General features: G+C 38.4%; 1 protein-coding gene across 1 annotated transcript in view; it reads right to left on the reverse strand.

Annotated features, from left to right (window-relative positions):
• Positions 1 to 23,816, reverse strand: part of SUSD5 (sushi domain containing 5) — a 41,213-nt gene that overhangs the window by 7,084 nt on the left and 10,313 nt on the right. The window contains exons 3-4 of the mRNA XM_023919480.2: positions 13,353 to 13,471; positions 4,975 to 5,163 (exon numbers count right to left, since the gene is read on the reverse strand). Of these exons, the coding sequence (XP_023775248.2) occupies positions 4,975 to 5,163; positions 13,353 to 13,471 (308 nt within the window). The remainder of the gene's footprint in view (positions 1 to 4,974; positions 5,164 to 13,352; positions 13,472 to 23,816) is intronic.

Genomic DNA, 23,816 nt, shown 5'->3' on the forward strand with positions numbered 1-23,816 from the left:
ACTTTACAACAAGAGGTGCTGAAATGACATACTACCAAAGATGTGAAGCTCAGTTAAAAGGTAAAATCCTTTTAATTCTTAATTAATCCTTTTTGGGAAACATCCAGTCCTCTAGAGCTTTCATCTCCTTCAGTTTTTGATCTTAGTGTGAAAACAGTGACCAAACATAGAGACAGGCAAAAACAAAGAGCCTGTGCTTCCACACTCTAGGATCAGTTTAATTTCTCTTCTTGATAGCATATTGGCATCCAAGCTCTATTTTGAGTGTTGCTATTTTGGACAACCATAAAGTGCAGAGCATATTTTATGGGTGTATTTTTGGAGTACAGGAAATTGAAACCTGATTCTATATAGACCATCATTATAAATATTTATACTGTATAAAAAGATCTTTAGTCTAAGAATCTCAAAGTAGCTACAGCAAACATTAACAAGACAGAATCTGTCTTTTAGGATGGGGAGGAAAAGAGCATGTAGACTGATTTGCCTAAGATAAGTCACATTTGTGAGCTACAATATCTCAAAGAATTATCCATGTAGTTTGGATCAGGCACACAAACCTCTTTCTAGTCAGCCAGAGTATATTAGACAGAAATTGTGCCTTTTATCTTTTGCAATAGCTACAAGAAAGAGGATAATTTTTATTCCAGCAGAAAGCCTGCTAATATAAATAAATAACCCATCAACATTTTTTTAACTTATTCCATTTGGCAGAATCCATCCATGCCAGATCAATACTTTACATTAATCTAATACAACCCCTCAGTGACAGGTCTGAAAATGGAACCAAAGATTGTCATAACAATTGTTTTGACAGGCCACGGACATATTTGTTGCTGATTATATTTGTCTGTCACAAATCTTCCTTTGCACTCACAGAATGAACAAAAAGAGAGCATTTTCCAATAAGATCAAAAGCCAGAGATATTTTGTTTGATTCCCCACATTAAAAACAAGAAACCAAAAAGAAATGGTGCTAGCTCGTCACGCTTACAAGACCACACAAATGTGAACCAATATGATTCTTGGAAACTCAGAAGGCTATGTTTGAAGTAATGAGATTTGTTGAGGCAGGCAAAAGGACTGGTAGCTGCAGATTAAGTGATCAAAGTCAGCCAAGTCCTCCTTACACTGGCGTCAGAAGGATGGTCCTCAGCATGGAAAAGCTGGAGTACCTCGGAGCACACTAGCTGTGTGTCCAAGTGTTGTCTTTGGAGAGATTCCTTAGATGTGTAGAAGGTATGGACTCTCCTGCCACAAGCATATAGCTGGAAAAACCCAAAACAACCCAGGGAAAGGATAGATATATGACATTCCTCTGAGCCAGTTTTAGGGCAGAGATGGAACATGATTTCCCATCTCATCTGCCCTCTCTTTGAGGATGTAAACCCTAGAGAATGCAGCCTAATGCAGTCCAGCCCTGACCTCCACCACTGAAGTGTTGGTATTAATGCTTCTGATATTGAACTCATGGTTTATTTTGGGAAAAAAACAAATGTCATTTAGCAATTGTCAGTTTAATCTCTGTGCTTGCAGGACAGTCCCAGCATGGCACATATTCATCGCTTTCAGACCTTACTACAGTGTTCTTCAGGATATATTTTGTGAAACAAATGCATTCTACAGAAATAAAATAATAATAATAAATGGCAAAATCCATGTATTTCCCTGTTCTCTCCTTAAGGTTACTTTGTTGGACTAAATATCCCTGTGTTTTCAGCTAGAACACAGTGGCTTTTCATGACAAGGAATTACAGGAAACAGAGTCACTGTTTTTCTTAAAAAGCATCTTAACTAAAAATTACTGTCTATTACCTGGTGTGCACAATGTACATTACAGCCATTTGTAATGTACTGCTTTCCTAATTTCCATCATACTTTACTGATCCTGAATCCACTTAAATTTCCATCATACTTTACTGTATCTGAAATCCACTTAATAGAAGTCCAAGATTACTTTTTTTCAGTTATGCCCATAGCCAGGTTTTGCCATGTATTTTGCATTATGTGTCTATTTGATTATATACATGTATTTTTTAAATTTTAATTTGCAAATCTGCTGACTGTATGGCCGTACACTTATAGGCCAGGTGCCAGAATGGACTGTATCTCTTCTTTCTGGATCAAAACAGAGAGGAAAGATGATCACAAAGAGACTTCAAAGAACACTTAACTGCTATATTTAGACACTGCAATGATGATAGTTCTGTGACTCGGTATTTGCTCTGTGTGAGCAACTGGGAATGTAAAGCCAGTCTGATGCTTTTCCACAATCAAGAAAAGCATGCAGTTGCTGCTGTTTAGTCTGCCTGGACAGCTGGGTATTATAATGGGGCAGTTACCAAGTAGAACAATGCTACTCGAGGTGTAACATCCACAAATCCCAGCAAGCTTTATGAGATTGGACAAATGTCACCACTTTTCCACAGATGAGGTGGAGTAAGCAGCAGAGAGCAGTACAGTGACTTGTCCCTAGTCTCAGAGATCCTGCAGGATATAGGAACAGGCCTTATAACTCTTGATGCTCTGGCCAGGGTTTTGTCCATGTGGTCCCTTTTTGTTGGAGTAAGGGCATTGGGACTACTTTACATTTCTCAATTGCTCACCCAGCACAGATTCAGAGCAAGGGCACTGTATCATCTTACCAGGCTCTAAACATAGCACTTAAATGTTCACTGCAGTGGCTTCACGAACATCTTTCCACTGATGTCAGCCTGTTAGGACAGAAGTGGTCCAGTCTGCCAACAGGAATTTAAATTCTCCATTAAGTCCCATCATTAACCTTCATGATAGGGAAGGTGCTCTCTTGCCTCAGAGCACTTAAAAATCAGTCTGTGTGCTGACTTCTGGAGTACTTAATAATTGTTCTTCCTCCTCTCTCCAATGACCCCAAAATATCAGTCAACTCTAAATCAAATTCCTTTTAATTAAATTCCCTTTTTTTTGTTGCCCTTTTTCACTGGGCTCTCACTTTTTTGAAAATAATGAAACCTAGTATCACACATTTTAATCATCTTGTAAAGTCTTCTTTCTTAAACAATTATGATCAAAAGGATTAAATACATAATTATTACTAGAACAATTATTGTATTTTCTGTCCCATGTCCTTAAAGCATTTGAAAAACATTAATCAGAGGAAGCCCCCCAGCATGAAATCTACATCTAAATAATTTTAAAAATCATAATCCACCATATCATATCTGCTCCCAAGTTTCAGTGTTGATGTTTGTGATTTTACAGCCACACATTCCTATTTTTTTTTTTTTATATTTTTCTCTCCCCTACGGCTGTGTGAAAGGCTCAGGCAAAACAGGGGAAAGAGACTATTTATCCAAAGAAAACAGTGAAACACACACAGCTGACATAGTCTGATTCTTTCCCTTCCTTACTTTGGTGTAATACAGCTTTATGTCTATGTGTGATGAAGATAGCATTTCCACAAACCTCAGGAAAAAAAAAAAAAAAAGGAAAAAAAAGGAGAATCAATTTGGTGCAGACTATAGGACATTTGGACCCACTGGGTTAGTTGAAGATGTCCCTGCTTATTGTAGGGAGGTTGGACTAGATGACCTTAAAGGTTCTTTCCAACCCAAACTGTTCTGTGATTCTTTATTCTATGATCAGATGCATATACTTGGTTTTTTTCCTCTTCCCTTCACATTCTTCCTTCATGCCCTGCATTGTTTTGCATAATCATCTGAACTGCTCTTTGTAAAAACAGTTTTAGAAGCTGAAACAGTTCAGAAAAATGCTGATGCTTTCATTGAGGCTTTTTGTGTATTTATACCAGTTGGATGGGTTTGAGAATCTGGTTCCCTGGTGCACAGGCATGACCTACTTCTACTAAGAACAAATTTGACCTTTTCTCATGATTATCCACTGCCTGATGGTATATTCATGAGTAAAAATAACTCCTTGCAAGCCTCCAGACATTAAGGAATATATAGGTTCTGAAATGGATATACTAACTCCAGCCCATATAGATAGCTCAGCTACTCAACAGCTGCCCACTCCTTTGCTTAAAAATTATCTGTTTTGCCAGAAACATTACTTTAAAGGTGTGATGGCCTTCTCAAAAAAATACAAAAATTTTCTGATGACCATCCTTAAATACCGGAAAAAATGGTGGGTTTATGCATTGAGCAAGGTAACACGAGAAAGCAGAATTCAGATTATATCCACACCTGAACTCATGGTACTGTTTAGCCTATGTTTAAAAAAGGGGAAAGTTAAAAGACTGCTGTAGAATTTAACTAACACATAAAGGTGAATTTTATTGAGGGTTTAAATTTAGGAAATGCCATTTTACAATTTGCTTGAGGGTTTTGTGGTTTGGGGATTTATTTTTTTTGAAAAATCTTTTCTTGAGTCCAGTCACTTGGTAAGAAAATCTACTTTCAGTCTTTTTAATGGAGTAAATATCTGGGCAACTACTCTTGTGTTTGCAGACAAAAGTCCTGGAGGCATGGTACAGGATAAAAACTGCTTGCCTTTTTATTGGGGCAAATTAAAAAAAATCATTAACATTTTTGGTCACAGTTTATTTGTGTGGCACAGGCATCTCTCTTAGCTTACTTGGGTCTCTAATGTTCCCAACCTAACCAAAGGAAGCAGCCTTTATTATCTGTGTAAGGGCAGAAGTTCAAGGGTGTTAAAGCTAAAGGAAAGGCCTAGCAAAAACTCTGATCAGCCAAACTGGCTTCTTACGAAAAGCTGGGGGACAAAGTGAAGAGCTTAAAAGATTTTTTTTTATACTGGATGGATCCTTCTACCCAGAGAGAAACTTTATGTTCATATAAGTATGAGAAAGCTATCTTTTCCTGTGGTTTCTTGGAGCCATCTACCAATGGGATTGTAAAAGTCCTGTTGGGCCAGCTGAGACATTGACTGAGACCTTCACTGGGACTGCAGGTGCCCAGGGCACAGGGTCCAACGCTGGATCCAGGCTGCTGGGAGGTTGTTGGCTGAGCTCACCTTTGACACAGGCCTGGACGTGCCCGTACCACTCGCCGCAGCTGTCGCAGAGCAGCGTGAACGCCGTCTCCTTGTTGCCCATGACGTACCCCTGGGCACAGACGTACAGCAGCTCGTCCCCCATCTCAAAGCCAGTGTGGCCGTGCAGGATGGTGTGGGGGAAGGATGGCGGGTCCCCACAGGGCTTGTCTGAAAGGAAAACAGAGATGGCATTGTGAAGAATTCACAGTAGTCTTTTAACGCAGTGCTAACAGCACTGCTAAGAGTTTTGCTGAGGATAAACTTTTACACACCTACAGGAATTTGATCTCATCTGTTTCATGCCCTTATGTCCCTTCACAAATATTTCCAGCTGTGATTGGGAAGGTATATATTGGGCTAAAACTGTCGTGTGATTACCATAATGTTACTGATGTCTGACAGCCATGCATCTCTATGGCTTTTTTCAAACAAGTCGGGATGCCAAGTCACAGCCATCTTCCCTGCCCGATTCTACAAAATCTAACAAAGGCTTGGGCAGGTTGGGACTGGAAAGCAACAGCTTGGACACAGTCATTTTTCTTAACCACGGAAATTCTTGTGGAATTGTTTAATACCGGCACTTTGATCTCTTCTACACTGTAGGAAGCCAGCAGAGGCTGAGCAATGGCCCAGTCCACACTCACAGAAAGAAAAGGTACAGGTGAACAACAGTCAGTTTTCAGACTACCTCTAATCTCCTAGTCTTTCTCAAATCATGTGTCTTCCCTGTTATTCAAATCTCCCTTTTTAGGCAGGAGACACCCAAAAATAAATAGTGACTTGGGCTCATCAGCTTAAGAATACCCAGGGGTAACATAGCTTTGCTGTCTGTGAGAATCTGAAGAGCTAAATTTACCAGGGTATAAAACTCAACAAGATGTTTGGTAGTATTTTTGCTGAAAGCATTAGAAGCCAGGAAGAAAAATTGTTATGAATGAGATCAAAACTGGTTTTTGTTGCATTAAAGAAGTGTGGAAGGGAGGCAGGTTTGCAGCTGCCACCACCAGTATAAACTAAATTTTAAGTCTCTTTTTCTGGTTTGAATGATCTTGGCCGTTGTTAACAAGGTAGATCAAGAATTTCTAGAGAACTTCTGAGCATTGTGGATTCTCTTTCCTCAAAGGCCTTCCTCTCTGAAAAGAGCTCTTCACACAGGTTTGCTATGCCCCCTTTTCCTCCATGTTTTTTACAGTCCTTTTTGGAATAGGTACCTCTTAGTTACAGAAAAACAAAACAAACAAAAAAGTACAATGGAAGAACTTGGATTTTACCAAGAAACCCAATGGGCAAAGACTGCAGTGTTGGTACAAATTATCACTTCTATAGTCTTTCTCAAATATGGGAATTTTTCCCCCATGGTTCTAGAACCCTTATTGACTGTGTTAGAATAAAAACAACTGTTCCTCTTGCCAAAGTAACTGAAAATCCAAAACCTGCTTTTGTCCAGATACAGAACAACCAAAATTAAAAGACTCATGAGTTCTGGTAATTATATTGGATAGGGAAACATGGGACTTGGTCTATGTTCTAGTATTGATCTTTCCTGTTGAAATAGCTTGCTTTGGTACAAAAACCTGACTGCTTAGCTGATAAAGATGATGTTCCTCGAAAAGACTTTTGTTTGGAAGCTGAAAAGACTCCAAGAATATGCTCCTGGACATGCAGAAGGAGAAACATCTACAAAGAGCACCCTTGCTGTTTTGCTGCAGTCTACTTTTAGGGCATCATCACCACAAGATCTTGCAAGCCACAGTTCCATTGACACCAGTTTGTGTCCAGGGTTTTCAATGGGAAACAGGCTTGACAGAAAAGATTTCTCAGTCTCCCCTCTGCAAAAAACTCCAGCTTTCCTGCTTTTGCCCAGGGACATTCTGTAAAACACTTCTGAGTCTCAGGCTGCAGCTCTTCCCATCATCTACCCACTTCTGACCCAGGCATAGGTAAATGCATGCTTATTTAGAAATATGATTTATTTATTTTTCCAGTAGTTTACCTTGTAGTGAAATGAAAATCCTATGATAAACATCCACAATCTGTGAAAGTTCCTTTGGATCAGGCTTTTGAAAATTGTCTGATAGACCTGACTAACCAATTCTTAATTGGGTATGCTGAAAAATATCTGCCACTAATATAAGGGACATGGTACTGAAGTCAAACTTTGAAGCCTGTTCTCTGTACTGTACACACACACACACACACACACATATATATATATCTACTGTCTAACACCTTCAGAAGTTAGTGGGAGTTATGCACACACACACACTGACAGAAAAAACAAGCTTTTGAGGCTACACAAAGCTCAGTTTATATAGAATCTTATGGAGGTTTGACATCCGAGGAAGTGAGGAGCAGTTAGCAGCTAATGCCTTTCCTGTGAACTGGTCAGATGAGTAGAGATTGATGTGGATGAAAGGTATAAAAAATATTTTATTGCCTCATAGGAAGGCTACAGAGCCTTGCATTTCATGTACTTTATGTAGCTACTTCCATGCATACAAATGGGAGCTGTGTATCTGTTCTGAGGGAAGTATTGATCCCAAGGCTGTATGGGACAATTATACATCAGAGAGTATTCTTATCTACAAAGTCTTGCTTCTTAATCCTGTTGCCAGAGGAAGCAGAGAAGCCACACATAAGTTAACTACGGCAAACACATCCAAAAAGCACATTATAACCTCCCAGGAAGGAAGAAAGCTAAAGGGATCTTTACAGTAAAATTTTACAACAGACATGGTAACAGAATTATGAGAGCCTGAAAGAGATCTGGCTGATGCATGAATAGAAAGAAAAGCAGTGATTTTAAAGATGTTCATGGACTGACACTGTGTGGGGAACTTTTGACTCTCTAACATGAGACTTTGTAAGGTCACATCTTTGCTGCAGAGCATACTGACTGACAGCATGGGCAAGCACAAGTGAAAGCTGCAAAGACAAACTCAAGCTCCTACATCCATTTTGTTGCTGTCCCCTTGTGCATAAAAGGTACAGGAATTTTCCAGGTTTCAGCATCTTATGTCTCCTCATCCTGCTGCAGTCTCAGTTGCTATGACAATTCCTGCTCAGCCTTTTGCCAAACCTGTTCCTTCTGGCACACGTACAGAAGTGACACTGGCACAGCAACTCATCAAACTGAGACACTTCTGGGGACAGGCTTCGTGCTTTTGTCTGCAGCCTTCGTACCAGGAGCTGGAAGAGCATGGGCTTATTTGGAACAACAGTCTGTGCTCAGTGCTGGCATTCAGGCCATTTTCTTGCTGGAAGAGAGGAGGCAGATCTGGGCCACCGAAGCGTGACAGAGGGTGTGTTGGCAGCAGCTTGTCATGTAGAGGAACAGTAGTGCTCTTTGTTAAGGTGACCACAGGGGTGCTGTTGGGTAGATGAGGGCTGGGCTCCTCCATCCATCTGGAGCACTAATTTTTTCCTCATCTATCCTCCCATAAACCAGCATATTTTCTTGCTACTGGCTAAAAAATTCACCCAATTCATGCTTCCCAGTAAAAAAAGCTGGATCTTCTTGATACTCGAGGGCCATCCAGCAGAACATCAAGCAAGTCCCATGCTCTGCCTGCTTATGTCCAAGATCTTATTTTAAGCCTGAACACTTGGAATTAGTTTCTGGGCATCATGACCCTTCCAGAATTTTCTATGTGTTGACACTGAGGTCAAACACGTAGCAGGCCTCCATATGTTGGTAACTGACCTCCAGTAAGAGAGGGTAGATTTGGCTTCAGAGCAAGACAGCACAGCACAGATATAAGGAAATTAATTAAAGTTCACAGGAAATCCTCATGTCAGCAGTAATTTGGCACAGACTGTGTCCTGGAGTGAAAGTCACCACTGCAGACAAGAAAGACCTCAATATACACGTGCAGAAGTCAGAATAGAGTCAACATCTGGTAAATTAATGGGAATAAGTGGCACAGCAAAGATATGGGTGTTGAGCACAGATAAGTTAGGGCTAGTGACAGCTCTGGTTACAGACCTCTTGGAGACTCAGTAACTATTTTTTACATGGGACTAAAGAGATCTCCTCTTGAGTTAGCACATTCAGTCATGATTGGCTTTTAGGAAAAATATCTCCTCAGAATAGTAACTTTAACCCCAGAACACACGTGGAAAGAAGTTTGTGACAGGTGATTTCTGGCAAATAGTTGGCACAAGTTGTTTTAAGAACACAGCAATTCTTCTCCCCAGTCCAGATTGCACCAGAAGCATCTTCTTTATTTGAACTATGAGTATCCCATTAGTCTGTAAAGACTTTTTTTTGAGATGTCTTGATAAAATACTGTCTACAGAAAGGACAGCCTAAGATCAATGCCAAAAAAATCAACATGAAGAAGATGCAGACTTCAGCTTCCACATCACCTGGCAGAACCAGGAATTTACTGAAATCTGATTATCTACAATTGCTGCTTTAATCTGAAAGCTGACATGAGACATCCACTTTGACATAAAACTTCTCCTCTTACAACCATCCAATTCAGTGGAGTTTTTCCAGAGGTCGCTGGAATTTTTAGGATGTCATTAAGAAATTTGAAAATGCTAGGAATGACTCTTAACAGTCAGATCTGTGAATGAGATGAGTGAGGATGTTTATTTTTCTTCTTGATTGCAGAGACCCTAAAGTATATGGAATTTTTCTGTTTGGATAAAAGTACTGAGTATGAAGAATCAAAACTCAATTATAGCCAATGCAAGTGTTGCTTGTAAGCTACCAGTGCTAGGATGCCAACACCTCTTACATCAGGCAGGGCATGTAGGACTTTATTGGTTCAAGTGACATCACCAGAGAAGTGGGAATTAACTGTCAGCTATATGCAAAGCCATGAAAAATAAAGCTGTAGCACTAAAACTATAACAAAAAAATATAAATAGTTCAAATATTACACAAAGCAAACAGCAATTTGATTGTTCTTGTAAAGTAAACTTAATATATTTGCTGTAAAGCATACACTAATTTCTTTTTTTCTTACTGCTGAAAAAGGCTGACTGAAATATGTACATAAGCCATCATGCTTTGATGGATATCTGGAGCCAGCAGTCATGTTTAAAAAGTTTGATTTGCATTTATGCTGTACTCTACTACAAGTTGCTGCCTGTTTACTTTTCCTGTGGTGGCAGCAAATCAAAGCCTTATGGAACAGATCTTATTTGTTGCCTGTAAATATCAGTGGGTCACTGAAAGAAAGAACCAGTAAAACTTGAGGGTTATTAACAAAGAGATCTTTCCTTGCTGCAATAAAAAAAAAAAACAAAAATGAAAGAAAACCAAGAGGATTTTATATATATATATATATATATACACACACATATATATATGAAATTGAATGGTATGTGTTATTACAAAAAAAAAAAGGCAGAAAAAATTCCAGCTTTCTGTTTTTCTTGCTTTACCTACTTCATACTTTGAGGTATTTTCTGATGAACTCTATCAGAGATATGCACTCTGTGTGCCAGATCTAACTTTTGTGTGATACTGCATTTTCAGAATTGGCAGAATCTAATATATTTTTAGATATTTTTTGGCACTCAGGGCCTACAAGGGAAACTTTCTGATCTCAGCAGATCTTGAGCTGGTACAGAGTTGTCTTGCTGTCTCTAATGGCTGCATAAAACATGTGTTTATGAGAAGCTGAGAAGACACATTTCTCTGTACTGTGAAAACTGCAGCTATACTCAGAGCATTCATAATACATTACAGCTACATCTTTCCTTGTCAAACAAAACCCTTAGAATGAATTCCCTGTAAAAGATAACTCTTAGTCTCAACAATCTCTGTGATTCTTCTGTGTGGACCAAAATCCATTTCAGAAACAAAACAAAAAACTGTCTCTTTCTTCAGGACTTGTATTTGTAAAAGCCTGATGCCATAAGCACACCCAGAGCTCTTGCTAGCACCTGACCTACTGCCCTGGTGTAGGGGCATGCTGAGATGTGTGCTTAAGGAATCTGACTCCACTCATTTGCATGGTAAATGTTAATTGAGTAAAGATTAGTTATAAATCAAGGGATAAGAAGTGAATTTGTCATGGTTTTCACTAGAACTTTCATGGTGTTTCGAGATGCATTCTTCACAGGCCTAAGAACTGAAGGTAGAGTTGCAAGGAGTTATTAACATCAGCTTAGTTTCTGAAGTAGAAGTTCATGTGGCTGTTCCCTCTGTCTGTTTTCAACCTACCAGTCTGTCTGAGCCTTTGGCTCTTCTCAGGCAATTCTGACAAAGAAGGAAAGCTGCTATCTGCTCTTTATTAGCTGGATGGATATAAAAGAAATGAAAGGGCTTGAAGAAATTAATATAGGTCTCAGTGTAAGAAACCTGGGATTTATCACTTTCAGCAGAGCAAAGCAACTTGCCTTTTGTACTTGACTCTAATGTATATTATAATTGCACTCTATTATAATTGCAAATGTTTAGATTAAAAGTGATGTCTACTTTTCTAAGATTAAAAAAAATATTCATGAGGTTTCAAGTAAGAAGCAACTCATTAATCCAAACTTATATGTGTAGTTATTAGCCACATGTACATAAGATCAGAACATATATGCTGTGTGTGAGGTTGTGGTGCAGGGTTTACTCTTGCTGCTTCTTACTGGATATTTGCTAAAACTGGAAGTGGCATCCCTGAGGATGTTTTTTCATCAGTCAGCAGCTCTGTGTTGGCTTGCATGTTACTGTTGTAATGTTAAGGCTGTTTCCTTTCTGGACTTAGCTCTTTTCATACCAGCTACAAACCAGGTTCTGCCACACAAATTCACTTAAGTCTTTCTGTTCAAACATCAGCTCTGCATCCCAAGTTTTCAGTATATTTAGAGAAGAGGGAACCTTAGAATCCTCCAGAAATGTTTCTGTGTGTTAGGACTACTTGATGAGTGCGTTGGGATGATCATCCCATTCCGTCATCAGAAAATTCCCTGCCTTCTACAAAACAAATTCTTCATAACTTGTACATTCTTTGCAAGCTATCTGAATTTGCCCAGAGTTTAAAGTATGCAGTTTCTGAGTCCCTCATTGCCAGCATAGCCTTGTGTGGTTACATTCTTGTCTGCCCCTTTACCATGAGCAGTAACCAAACACAAAAAGTAAACACAGCTCCTTTTCCAAGATCCAGCATCCACGCGTAAGCTCGGATGGAGCAGGTGGGGACAGACAGGGGAGCACAAGGGCACAATGGAACAATAGTGGCCAGAGCAATGATTTCAGCATCTCACAGCTGTCCCAACCCACTCCAAGGTTTTTCTCGGGGTGGGGGGGGATGATGACAAAAGAGGTTTGAAGGAAGACAATGAGAGAGTTTTGTAGATGTTTACAGGGAGCTGGTCCTATGTGTGAGGAGAAGCATGGAGAAAGCACAAAGGTGCTTGTGTGACCACATTAGCAGTTGGGTGACAGGGCTGGCATTGCTCACAGCAGCACGGAGCCTGGAGTTGATATCACAAGGGTTACTTGAGAGGATGGTCAAACTCTGCTAAAATCATTCTTTCTAAAAAGAATGATTTGGTATAGATCAAATACACATCATCTCTGCCATGTTTTGCTTCAGCCATATTTTCATCCACACTCCTGCCACTGACAGTTCATCAGAATGCCCCCCATGTGCTGTGAACCTACTGTTTCCCAGTGAATACCATCAGCTTACCCTTGCTTTTCTTGGAAATCAGATGCAAAAACTCACTGCAGACACCAACAATCTGTTTCAGGGGTTCCCAAGTTTCTTTACATAATCCTGCCTATCAGTAACAATTTACTTTTTGTCTTCAGAATTCATCTTTGTTTGTGGGTTCTGAAACTTAAATATTGAAAAATTAAAGCATGAACTTACATTGGAAATAATTTGGTTTTCAGAATCATCTGGGCTATATCAGCATCTCTAGCAGCCTGGTCTACACTTTAGAAAAAAACACTCAAACTAAAGCAAAATTAAACTAAAATTTGCATACAAATGTTGTATACTGATAGATATACAACAGGATGGTGTGTTACAGCTGGAAACCAGCTTACTGAGTTATTCAGCTACAGTGCTGAGTAAGGGACACGCTTCAGCCATCTCCATCAGATTGGTGCCATACATATTCCTTTCCATAAAATACATCCTGTGAGCACCAAAATTGATTCTGCCAGATCGTTGGTGCTGTTTGAACTCACTAAACTGCAGCAAAGACAAAAAATAATACAATTTATTTGCTGCAACCAGTGTCTTTGCAGCAATTGGCTCTTGTAGTGGGCAATTACTACAAAGATTTATCCCTTAACCTTCCCTCTTTCTCTCTCAGCAGTAGAAAAATTGAAGGCAAAACTTTTAATGTTGCAAGACAGCGACAACTCTGCATTATTTCAAAAGTATATCAGTGCTGACCTTCATCCTTTACACAAAAAGCATCATATTGGTCATTCACAAAGGGATCGGTTTCAATTTTAACATCAATGGCTTTCACGCTCTGCTGTTTGCTGCCCGTCTTTCTGCATATAATTGTCCTAAAATAAAGAAGAAGAAGAAAAAAAATAATCAGAAATCTTCTGGAGTTGTGCATGCAGGTGAAATTTGGAGACTTTTTATCAGAGTAGTCAGGCTTTAGTCTCAACAGTTTCAGCATTGGCTCATAAAGTAGTAGTGTGGGAAGATCTATGAAAAAAAGCCAAGGGAGAAACAGAAGTAATTAGAAAAATGTTTGCTGTAGATCAGTTCAAGGCATAGGGAGCAATAAAGGATGTTTATCTTATTATATTCTGTAATACTTCTAAATATCAAACCTATACCCAGAGTATTTAAGGCTATATTTTGTTCTCACATACATATTCCCACCAATGGTACCTGGATAGAAATTAATAGGAAACTCAATATTTGATCTGAAATTTTATAAATCATTAGCATTTACATTAAAGAACCATTAAGGCTGCATATTTAACTGCTCTCAAGCTAACACAGGCAAACTCAGAAAATTCAGCTTGGGTTCTTGGAAGAAAACAGCCTTTTTGGTTTTTTTTAAATAGCAATTTCACACTTTGGAGTAAACTCCATTTCTTCTGTTTTGGTACTCAGCAGTACCTAATCCATCCTGTTGCCCCTGATAGGCTTGAAGAAAGGTATTAATTAGATCTGTATTGGGTTTTACAACCCTGTAGATGCTGATGATGAAGTAAGAGTTTGCTAATTATCTTTCCTCTCAGCTGTACTGGCTGCTTAAAACTAGTAAATGGAAGAGAGTTTGTTGTAGAAAACACTGGTTTTACTGTTACATTGAAGGTTACAAAGGCTGGGAAAGTCATTTCAGCCCAAATTTCTGCAGCTGGATATTAATGGTGTGGGTTTATATTTCTGTGGACAGCAAGCTTGTAGAAGTGTTGCACAGTCAGCTATTCTAGTGAAAGTAAGATAAAAATGCTTTCCACAGAACTAATCCTTCCAGTGGAGGAAATTTATCATTTTGTATTGTGCAATGGTTGAACTAATGTGCCACCAGTCCTCCACTAAATTTGAGGAACAAAAGAAGATAAAATAAAATACAATAATATAAAAAATAAAGTAAATAAAATTCCCATTCGTTGATGGTGGAAAAGATCCAGTGTAAACCCAGTATTTGATCATGCACTTAAATACTATATAAGTATTGATTTATAGAAATGGACTGAATTATGGTTGTACAGACTATTTTCATTCAGGCATGTGCTAGCTTTGGAGTAGTTAAATATGCAACTTTAATGTTCTTTTAATAGAAACAAACAAAAGCAACATGAAATGAGCTGTATGGTGGTGGTCACACACATGCACCAGAATGGTTCCTGCCACACTTCTACTCTGGAAAACAACATGACAATGTCATTCCCTGCTGAAAGCCCCTTTACAATTTCAAACCAAATATGTTTCCTTTGTAAAGAAAGCTCCACTTGAGTTTTTGAGGGGAAAAAAAAAATCCCTTCCAAAAAGTCCCTTTTTAAGGACAATATGGTCCCCACAAGTATTAAATCCTGTTCTCTGAGAATTAAATGGATTTAAAATCCGAGACCTCTAAGTTAGTAATTAAGCACTTAGACTGCCAAAATGAGTTCAGATGACTGGGAGGATCAGGACATCGGTTAGAAATTTTCTGTATGTATATAATATTCACATATTGTTATGCTGGGTCTTGCTGGGTCTTACAGGATCTAAGAGAATGAAGCACCTATGTCTCCCTTCAAAAATTAACTCATCAACCTTAATCTTTCCAATAATTATTGAGTTGCTTAGATATCTGGATCAGTTGTGTCCTGCAACATTGAGTAGAAAGATAATGATATGACTGCAAAAAAATGTGCTTTTTGTCTGTAATTTTGTACTTTAGGCTTCAGGCTCTCCCTTCAAAAAAAAAACCAAAAAAGGAAAAAAAGAAAAGAAACCAGCAAAATAAAACAAATTAAACAAATTGTTTTGAAGACTGTTACCATCATAAAATTGTGGTCTCTGAAAATCAGGTAACATTCACTTCTATGTTCTATCAAAGACTAAAATTCCTGAGACTTGGAAGCCACTTTTGACATTCTTATCTTGAATTTTCTGATTTCTAATTCCAATTTCTGTATTTATATATTTTGCTTCTGCCCAAAACAGTGCAATTTCTTTATCAGTTTTTCATCAGGCTACAAGGTTATCTGTGGATGACACATCCTTGGTACAATGAGGTCATCGCCAAAACAAGATATCTGGCTCATGAGTAATATCATGTATTTAAAGTGCTAGTTTTTCTCACTTTTTTCCCTAAATATTGTACAATAAATTACAAGTTTGTGGTTGATAGATTTTATCAATTAGCTAATGCATTTTAAGAACCTTTCTCAGCTGCTATTCAGTGTGACCAAACTTACAAAGGTGTACCTTACATATAGTTTCAACATAATATGTAAAGAAAATCTTTAAATTAAAATCTTTTAAGTGTATCTACATGCATCTGCTACTTAGGACTTTAATTTAGAATTTTGTTGTATTAAAATTTATCCAATTAAAACTGCAAGCATCCTAATGCAATCCTTCTGAAATGAAAGAAGTCTTGTCTTGCACACAGAGCACAGTACTGGGTCTTGATTATCTCAGATGTCTTTTCATACCTTGATGATTCTATGATTCTAAAAACTGAAAGAAAAAAAAATCTATTTAATCTTTTTCATTCCTTCTTCTCTGAGAGTGGTTTCCCACCTCCAGCTCAGTCCTGCAAGCTTTAAGCACCTTCAGTAAGCTGTTATTGCTGCTGATGACTGAGCTTCAAGAGTGCTCAGCATTTCTCAGTAGCGGGTCAATCAGACAACAGCATAGAAATAGTCTCTTTGCAATCAGTAGGAATTCAGGTATGACTAAAAATACACATTAACAGTCTGTTTTCTGAGTTCTTGAGGGTTTCCCTAAATCCTAAAATGCTAGCTGTTAATCTGCAGTTAGAACTGAAATACACAGGTATACTTTTGTCACAGTTTTGAAAGTTAGAGTGTGATGCTTTAAAATTTGTTACAATTTTCATGACTGAAAAATGGCTACCAATTCAGAATTCATCATATCTTGAAATTCCTTCAACAGCAGCACAGCCATGCTGAAATTAGAGACAAAAATTGTACAGTTGTCCTACTCTTTCCAGCACCCTGCTGAGAGGTGTTGCTGCCTGGTTTGTTTCTCAACTGTTTTAAATTATTGCCCTAGGGCATGCATCATGGCTGAGAGAATGTCACAAACTTTGTACTTTTTAGGGATACATCCACCTACACAGCCATTCAGCAGAATGCAATCATGTACATTTAATCCTATTTATGGATACTTCCATACATTAATTGAATTTAAGCTCATTACTCAGCATACAATGTCATCTGATGCTCAGAGCAGTGTAGTGCTTGATTTTCTGCCTTTTAGTTAAGAAACAGATTTGATTTCATTTTTTCCTTCTGTGGGAATTTCTGATGAAGGCAGATGTTCTCAGAAGAAACATACTGAATTCAGACAGCATATCACCCATAACAATGGAATATGATCCACATCTGCCTGAAACATCCATGCATCCCTGAAAATTACTCTTACATGGCCATGAACTCACAACCTCAGCATAAAAATCAATCAGAAACACTATCACCATAGACTATGAATGTACTGCCTATTATCCAGTAAGATCAAAATGTGATTGGTGGTGTTGACAACAGCCCTTGATCTCTGATGAAAAATTGGAAGGTGCCTAAAGGTGTCTCCTTTGTTTCCTTGACAAACTACTGAGAATTTTCCCAGTCTACTCCTACCCAGCTTGCAAGGAAAAACTTCTTCATGATGCCTCTTCTCCTCCCAAGAGAGAAAACAGGAGACCAGGAATTCTGCACTGTGTTGAACCTCAGCTTAACTCCTGCTGTACAATACAATTCAGCCAACTAAGAGCAATTAAAAGTCCTTCTTCTGTACCCACCTTGGAAAAAAGATCAGAGCTTGGCTAACCTGATCACTGTTTTCCTGTGCCATGACTCAGATATTGCAGATATCATGTGCACACACAAAGAGAAAGTCTAATATGTAGTGTAATAAGGTATGAACCAGACTTCCCAGGAGCCTTCAGCTTGCTCTTGTGCTGCTTAAATTTTTCTCTAATGTATTATGTAACGAATGAGTAATTGGTTTATTTTGCTCTTCTTTTAATTCCTCTGTTTAAAGATGGAAATAGCAGAAAAGCTGGCATGATTAGTATTCATTTTACAGTATGCCATAATATGCCATAATATAATATGTATTAATAAATAAATTATAATTATAGGCTTGAACTGTTGTGGTTATAGTTAATGTCATAAATTGTATGTATGTATATATAATAAAGGTATATATACCAATAAAGACTTTGTGTTTTTATATAAATTATAACTTTTGTTTCTAGTAGTATCCACTGACAATTTTGCTTTCTAAGAAAATTACAAGGAAATTTAGTAATACTTGCAAATTTTTCAGTAAGCCCAAGTTAAAGCATATGGATTTGACAGCTGAGTTTATATGAGAAAGCGTGATCCATCAGCTCAGAAAACAGTAGGTGGGACATTTTTTGTAGTTGCTGCTTTATCTGCCAGTTGATTTTAGCTTTCGTAGTCTTAGTCAATAAATTCACTGAACTGAGTCAGAATGGTCTTATGACATTGATTCATAGTAGTATGAGCTTGCAATATATTCAGCTCAGAAGAACATCAGGAACAATGTGTTTGTTGAGGCACTGTGAAAGTCTGGTTCATAACATACAATAAGAAACCCTCCCCTAATTAGAAAGTTAAAAACTTCATCGCTTTTCTTAGTCAAGATAAATCTTTAATATGTTGTGCTAATTCTTTTTCATGGGTCAGCTTTTCTCTTTGTGTTTCAGTAACTAGGTAAGAGAAAAAAAACAAACAACAGTAGTCTGGGAGTCAGACTAGAGGATTTTTATTCTTAGCCTTTCCCCTCTGTATTTTGGGAAACTGCAAATTACAAAGCTGGCTCTGATGAGGAATAAACTATAAATGACATGTTCATGATTACCAAAGGGAAGAAAATTTCCCTGAAAAGTCATGAAGGAGAACACAGGTGGGCTTTGGAAAGTCCATTGACTGGGAACTATAGAGGCAAATTTTGGCTGGATGTGGCCCAAAGAAAGCAGCTGCTAAGTGTGACATGAAGACATTCCAACAGCAATACTGCCACTGGAAATGTCAAAAGGAGGTCTTACCAAGGCAGAACCAATATCCTTTAGATTCTTAAAAATATACACCAAAATGCAGCCTTTTGTGCTTAAAATTGTGCATAAGACTACTGAAATAGTAAGGCCTCTGTTCATTAAATAAATATGGCCCATTCATGCAGGCTTTTATACTGTAGCCTAGTATGAAAGATTTTATATAGCCATTTTACTCTAATATCACTAGGTACATATAATTTGAGCATTTTTAGTGCATGCAAAGGAGAGTCGTGTTGCTTTCTGGCCTGGACTAGTTGGATGCTCAATGACATGTCAAGCATCACTAGGAAGGTGGTTTTACCCAATTTCACTTTATTTACTTACATGGGTTAAACTCCAGTTTAACCCATGACTTTCGCAGCAGAAGTTACTGATTTGTTGCTAAAGGGTTTAAGAAACTACAATAATATTTCCTGAATGCTATTATTTTACAAAGCAGCTGCATTCTCAGAGGAAAGGCTTTCAGATACAACAAAGCATTACAGTGATTCTAAAAGAAAAAAGGCAAAATATGTGAACTTCTTTTGAAAAGCAGAAAATCAGCCTCATTAGAACTATCTGGCAAATTAAAATCCTGGTATTAGCCCCTCTTGTGCATTTGAAAGAGTAAGTTTGACACATTTCTGTCTTCATTTGTTCAGATAAACAATGATCACCATTAATTGCCTATTGAAAAGAAAGGTGCTTTTTTGGACTACTCCTAGTCTGAGCCCAGACCTTCTGAGCTTGGATGTGAAGAATTACATTACACTGTTGCAGGTGGTGTCTCACTGTTGCCTCACTCAAGCCCTTCAGCACTGCCCTCTCTCCTCTGGAATTGCTGCTGGATGTCTTTTAGGATGGTTGCATTTATTTTTTCTCAGAAATTTTACACGAGTTATTTCACTTTACAACAGGCCCACTGCCATCCTGTGTTCTGTGACTACACCCAGCTCTTTCTCCTGCTCTGCCTTTCTAGCTGGTTTAAGGCAGAAATTCCCATTAGACTTCGTAAAATACTGTTGCATTGCACCCCATTCCTGTTACTCCATCTCTGAAGTCAGGCTTACCTTCCTGTTCAATATTGTGGTTTTCCTTGGTCTTAGGAACGATTTCTAACCTTCTGGCATTAATTAATTTCACTAGCAAACCCATGTCTTTTGTGCCAAAGCTTGCTAAAGTTTAGCTAAATCCCTCAGAGTTCGTTAAAAAAAAAACTTCCAGTAAAAATACAATTTAAAAGTGGTAGTCATGTCTCACTTAGTAAATTGCAACTCTGAGGACTGTGATGCTACAGTTCAGCAGATGGTGGTTTGGGTGCTTGTACTAGGAAATACATGAAAAATATGTACTTTCTTTTGTGCTGTGTTTTTCCTCAATGAGGAAAAAGTACATTTTCTAAAATGTTATATTCAATTATTAGGCTGTCTCTTTTACAAGAAACATAGCTGTCATACTTTGTCCATGTTGTTGCCCAAGTTTTGCTAAGAAAATACTTGCTTCTCTCCTCCCAAAGCTGATGGAAAGCGGCTCCTGTCTACATTGCTCAGTGATACCATCCCTTGGAGTAAACTGGCCATGCCCATTTCCTAAATTCAAGTTTCTTGACTGAGCTTTATCCTTATTCCTGAAACACAATTACTTTGTTTTTACTTTGCAGGAGACTTTCTGAGATGATTGACAAGAAGCCTCAAGAAGACAAAGCCATCTTCTAGGAGAGCATGACACGAGCTGTGAGCTGTGGGACTAGAGTTTGTGACACGAAGGCATTTTGTAATCCAAGACCTCCTCAGACAATTTCATAAGCAACTTTAGCATTTTGAATTGAACCATGTCCTGTCAGTTATGTCTAGATTTTTCTTTTTAAGGGAATTATTTGACCTGCCTCAAATACATGTCTGGGAGCAAATTCATATGCATTATTATCAGTCAGCAGAGCACAGCCTTGAAATAAAACCAAGGGCTTGCCAAAGTGATGTATAACCAGAACTGCTTCTCTGTAAAGACCAAGGGGGACTATTTAAGCATGCACACCTGGATGAATTTCAATGAACCCACAAGCCCAAAGCTTTACAAATACAGATGAGAGGACTTGCAAGGGTTAGCAACTGACCCTTTATATCATTCCTTGGATATTGCTTTTCTCTTTCCCAGGAAATGTGATTTTAGTACCATACTGTCAGGTGCTGGGCAACTCCCAGGCAGAAAAAGAAGTAGGTAGTCTTGTGAAATGCCATATTTGAGTCTTATTATTACATTTCCCACTGGTGTCATCTGCAGTGAGGGCCCTGTTGTGTTTGACACTGTAGAAGCATTCAAAAGCAGCCAGTGCAAAACCCAAAGAGCTAACAAAGGAAAAATAGACACAGAGTAATTTTCCTAGCAGCAAACATCTGGTCTGTGGTGAGCTGAGAAAAGAGCTCCTGTCTTCTGACTCTCACTGCAGAGCTTATTCTAGCTGACTCTGCTTGCTCACTCCAGACTTATTCCCTCTGGGATAAATCCTCCAGGGACTGGGTAGGAGCCAGCCCAGGGCAATTTCACTCAAAGGAGCAGGTTGACAGCCCTGCAGGAGGTCTGTCATTGAAGAAAAATTCTATGCAGCACTTCAAAGCTGTTATAGAAAAGATACACAGCTCCATTCCTTTGTAGAGAAATAAGGAACAGGATAGGGAATAGAACAGCTTCAGCTTTTTCATCTTACAAAAGTACTGGAAATTAGTAAATTTGCTAAGGGGATATTAATACAAGGTGTTGAGGATGTTTAACAATTTCTAAAATAAACAGCTGTTTTCTAATGTGCTGTGCACAAGGTTGATACTAAGACCAATTGTGTCATGTTTACTTCCCAAATTTCAAATACCCCAGTAAAGAAGGCAAGACCCTACATGATGTGCTGCCCAGTGCTGGAAGACTCGACACAAAGTTTTCCAGCATGACATCTGAATTCAAAAGATAGCAGTGAGAGCTTTTCAGAGAACTCTGCCACCTTTTTTTCATTTACATTCTGGCAGATCACTTGATGGTTTTACTGACTCACTTGTCTGACATGCAAGTAAGTCATAAGAGTGTCATTTTTAGTATAAATAGCTATTAGGGCTCATCTGACAAATGAGACTTGCCTAACGACATTTCATTTCCTGAAATGCAACAATGTGTAATGCTTTATAAGTTACACATGTCAGGACTGACTTGTAAATGGCTTACTTCTGGCTTGCTGGGAGAAGTTATCCCTACCTACTTGTCAGTGGCTCCTCTCAAAAAGTTCCCAAGCCCCTGGACTGCCAGGGACTTGTCTGTGTGAGGAGCCTTGAACCCTGAATTGGGTTGGACTGAACAACTGCAAAGGCAAGACAAGAACATCCCCTTATTCCTGTGAAAGAAGTTCTGTCTCAGGCTGCTCAAACCACAAAACCACCCAGTTTATTGTGTCTTTGGATTTGCTGGCAGGGATCTATTTGTTTAAGCAATTTCCATTCTGCATCAGTTGAAATGAATCATATTTGTCAAGACCTGCTGCTTGGGCTAGCCCAGTTTTCAAGGACTGAAGTAGATATATTTAAATATGGGTGATCTGCATTTACATGAGAGTCATCAGAAATTTGACAGTCACTCAGACCGGGCTGGCTCTTTAGTCCAAATGCTCCTCTTTGCCCAAAGAAGAGGTATAGCCCAGAGAGCAGGCAGTACAAACATGCTCGCACTGACTCAGTGATGTGCCTCTGCCATAACAGGAGAAACTCCCACAGGTTTCCAGGCTATGATTTGGCTGTAAAAATAATAATAAAGACAAAATAATTAACAGTGATGGATATATTTACCAGGAATGGGATTGTAATTACTCACTAAAACCATAAATAGGTATCAGAAGTGAACAAATAACAGATTTGTGCAAAACCTGGAGAATGAAGTTAGCAGTGAAAAACTCCTTACATGTCTGCTATAGCTCCTGTTCAGTTTTAAGTCTAAGCGATGAAAGGAGAGCTGAAACATGTCAGAAAATCTGCAACACTGTAAAGACTTCAATCACATCATTTGTTTGTGTTTACTTCTACTGCCAATGTCTAATCCATTTTTCCTCAGGGGAAAGATTGGGATACCTTCCAGGCACCGAATAAATAAACCAAACTTCATTCTTCCTGAAATGAGGAACTTCTTTTATCATGCTCTCTTCTATTCATCTCCTTTCTGATGCACACAGTCCAAGAGGATATGGGAGAGTATTCGACTAAAGCTCTGTGATCCGCATTGGACGCCAGTCAGCTGCTGGGAGGATTTCAAGGTTTTAGATCCAACTTATAAAGGCCTGAATAATTTTGGACCAGGCAGCTGTGGGGACGTCATTCAAAGATGTGGAAGTTCATCAAGATAAATACACAAGGTGTGCCCAGCAAAGAGTACTTTATTTTGGAAATAATTTTCCATACTTCTCTAACTTGTGGGCATGCTGTGAAGCCTGCTTTCCCTTCTCTGGGTTATATCAGCTGATGTGGAGATTTCTGTGTGTGGATTTTTTTGTATATCAGCTGTCCTTTACCCCTCCTTTCATGTTTCCAGTTATCAAGTAAATGCCCAAAGTATTGAATTGGCAATTTTTAAAATAAAGTTTTATTTTAAAATTTATTTATTTAAATTTATTTATTTAAATTTATTTTTTAAATTTATTATGTAAAATTTTAAAAATAAAAAAATAATTTAGTAAAATAATTGGAGTCCCTTGTTAATAGATTTTCCACTACTTTAATAATTTCTGAGCCCTTTTTTGAGACACTTTTAGTACCTTTCCCAAGATCCAGTAACAGTACATATAATGTTCCAAAGGAGCCTATTACACTGACCTACGTGTATATATTTTTTTTCATATTCTTCATCCCATTCCATAAACACTTTAGCAACTTCTTTGTTTGCTTGAATGTTTGTTTGTTTGTCTGTTTTTACTACAGCTGCAGTCTGACAGAGGTTTTCTTTGTGCTGTCCACAGCCATGTCTTCATATCTTTCCTGGCCTGACAGAGGTAAACCAGAACTCTGTAAAGATATTTTCAAGCAGATTGCATGTTCCTCCTGCATGAATTATCATTGAACTCCTTTTGGCATCATTTTACCCTTTCCTCTAAATTTCTCTGCAAATTTCTATATTGAAGCTGAACT

Source organism: Cyanistes caeruleus, chromosome 1 (assembly GCF_971803275.1).
Source record: "Cyanistes caeruleus chromosome 1, bCyaCae1.hap1.1, whole genome shotgun sequence".
In the NCBI taxonomy this organism is placed as follows: domain Eukaryota; kingdom Metazoa; phylum Chordata; class Aves; order Passeriformes; family Paridae; genus Cyanistes; species Cyanistes caeruleus.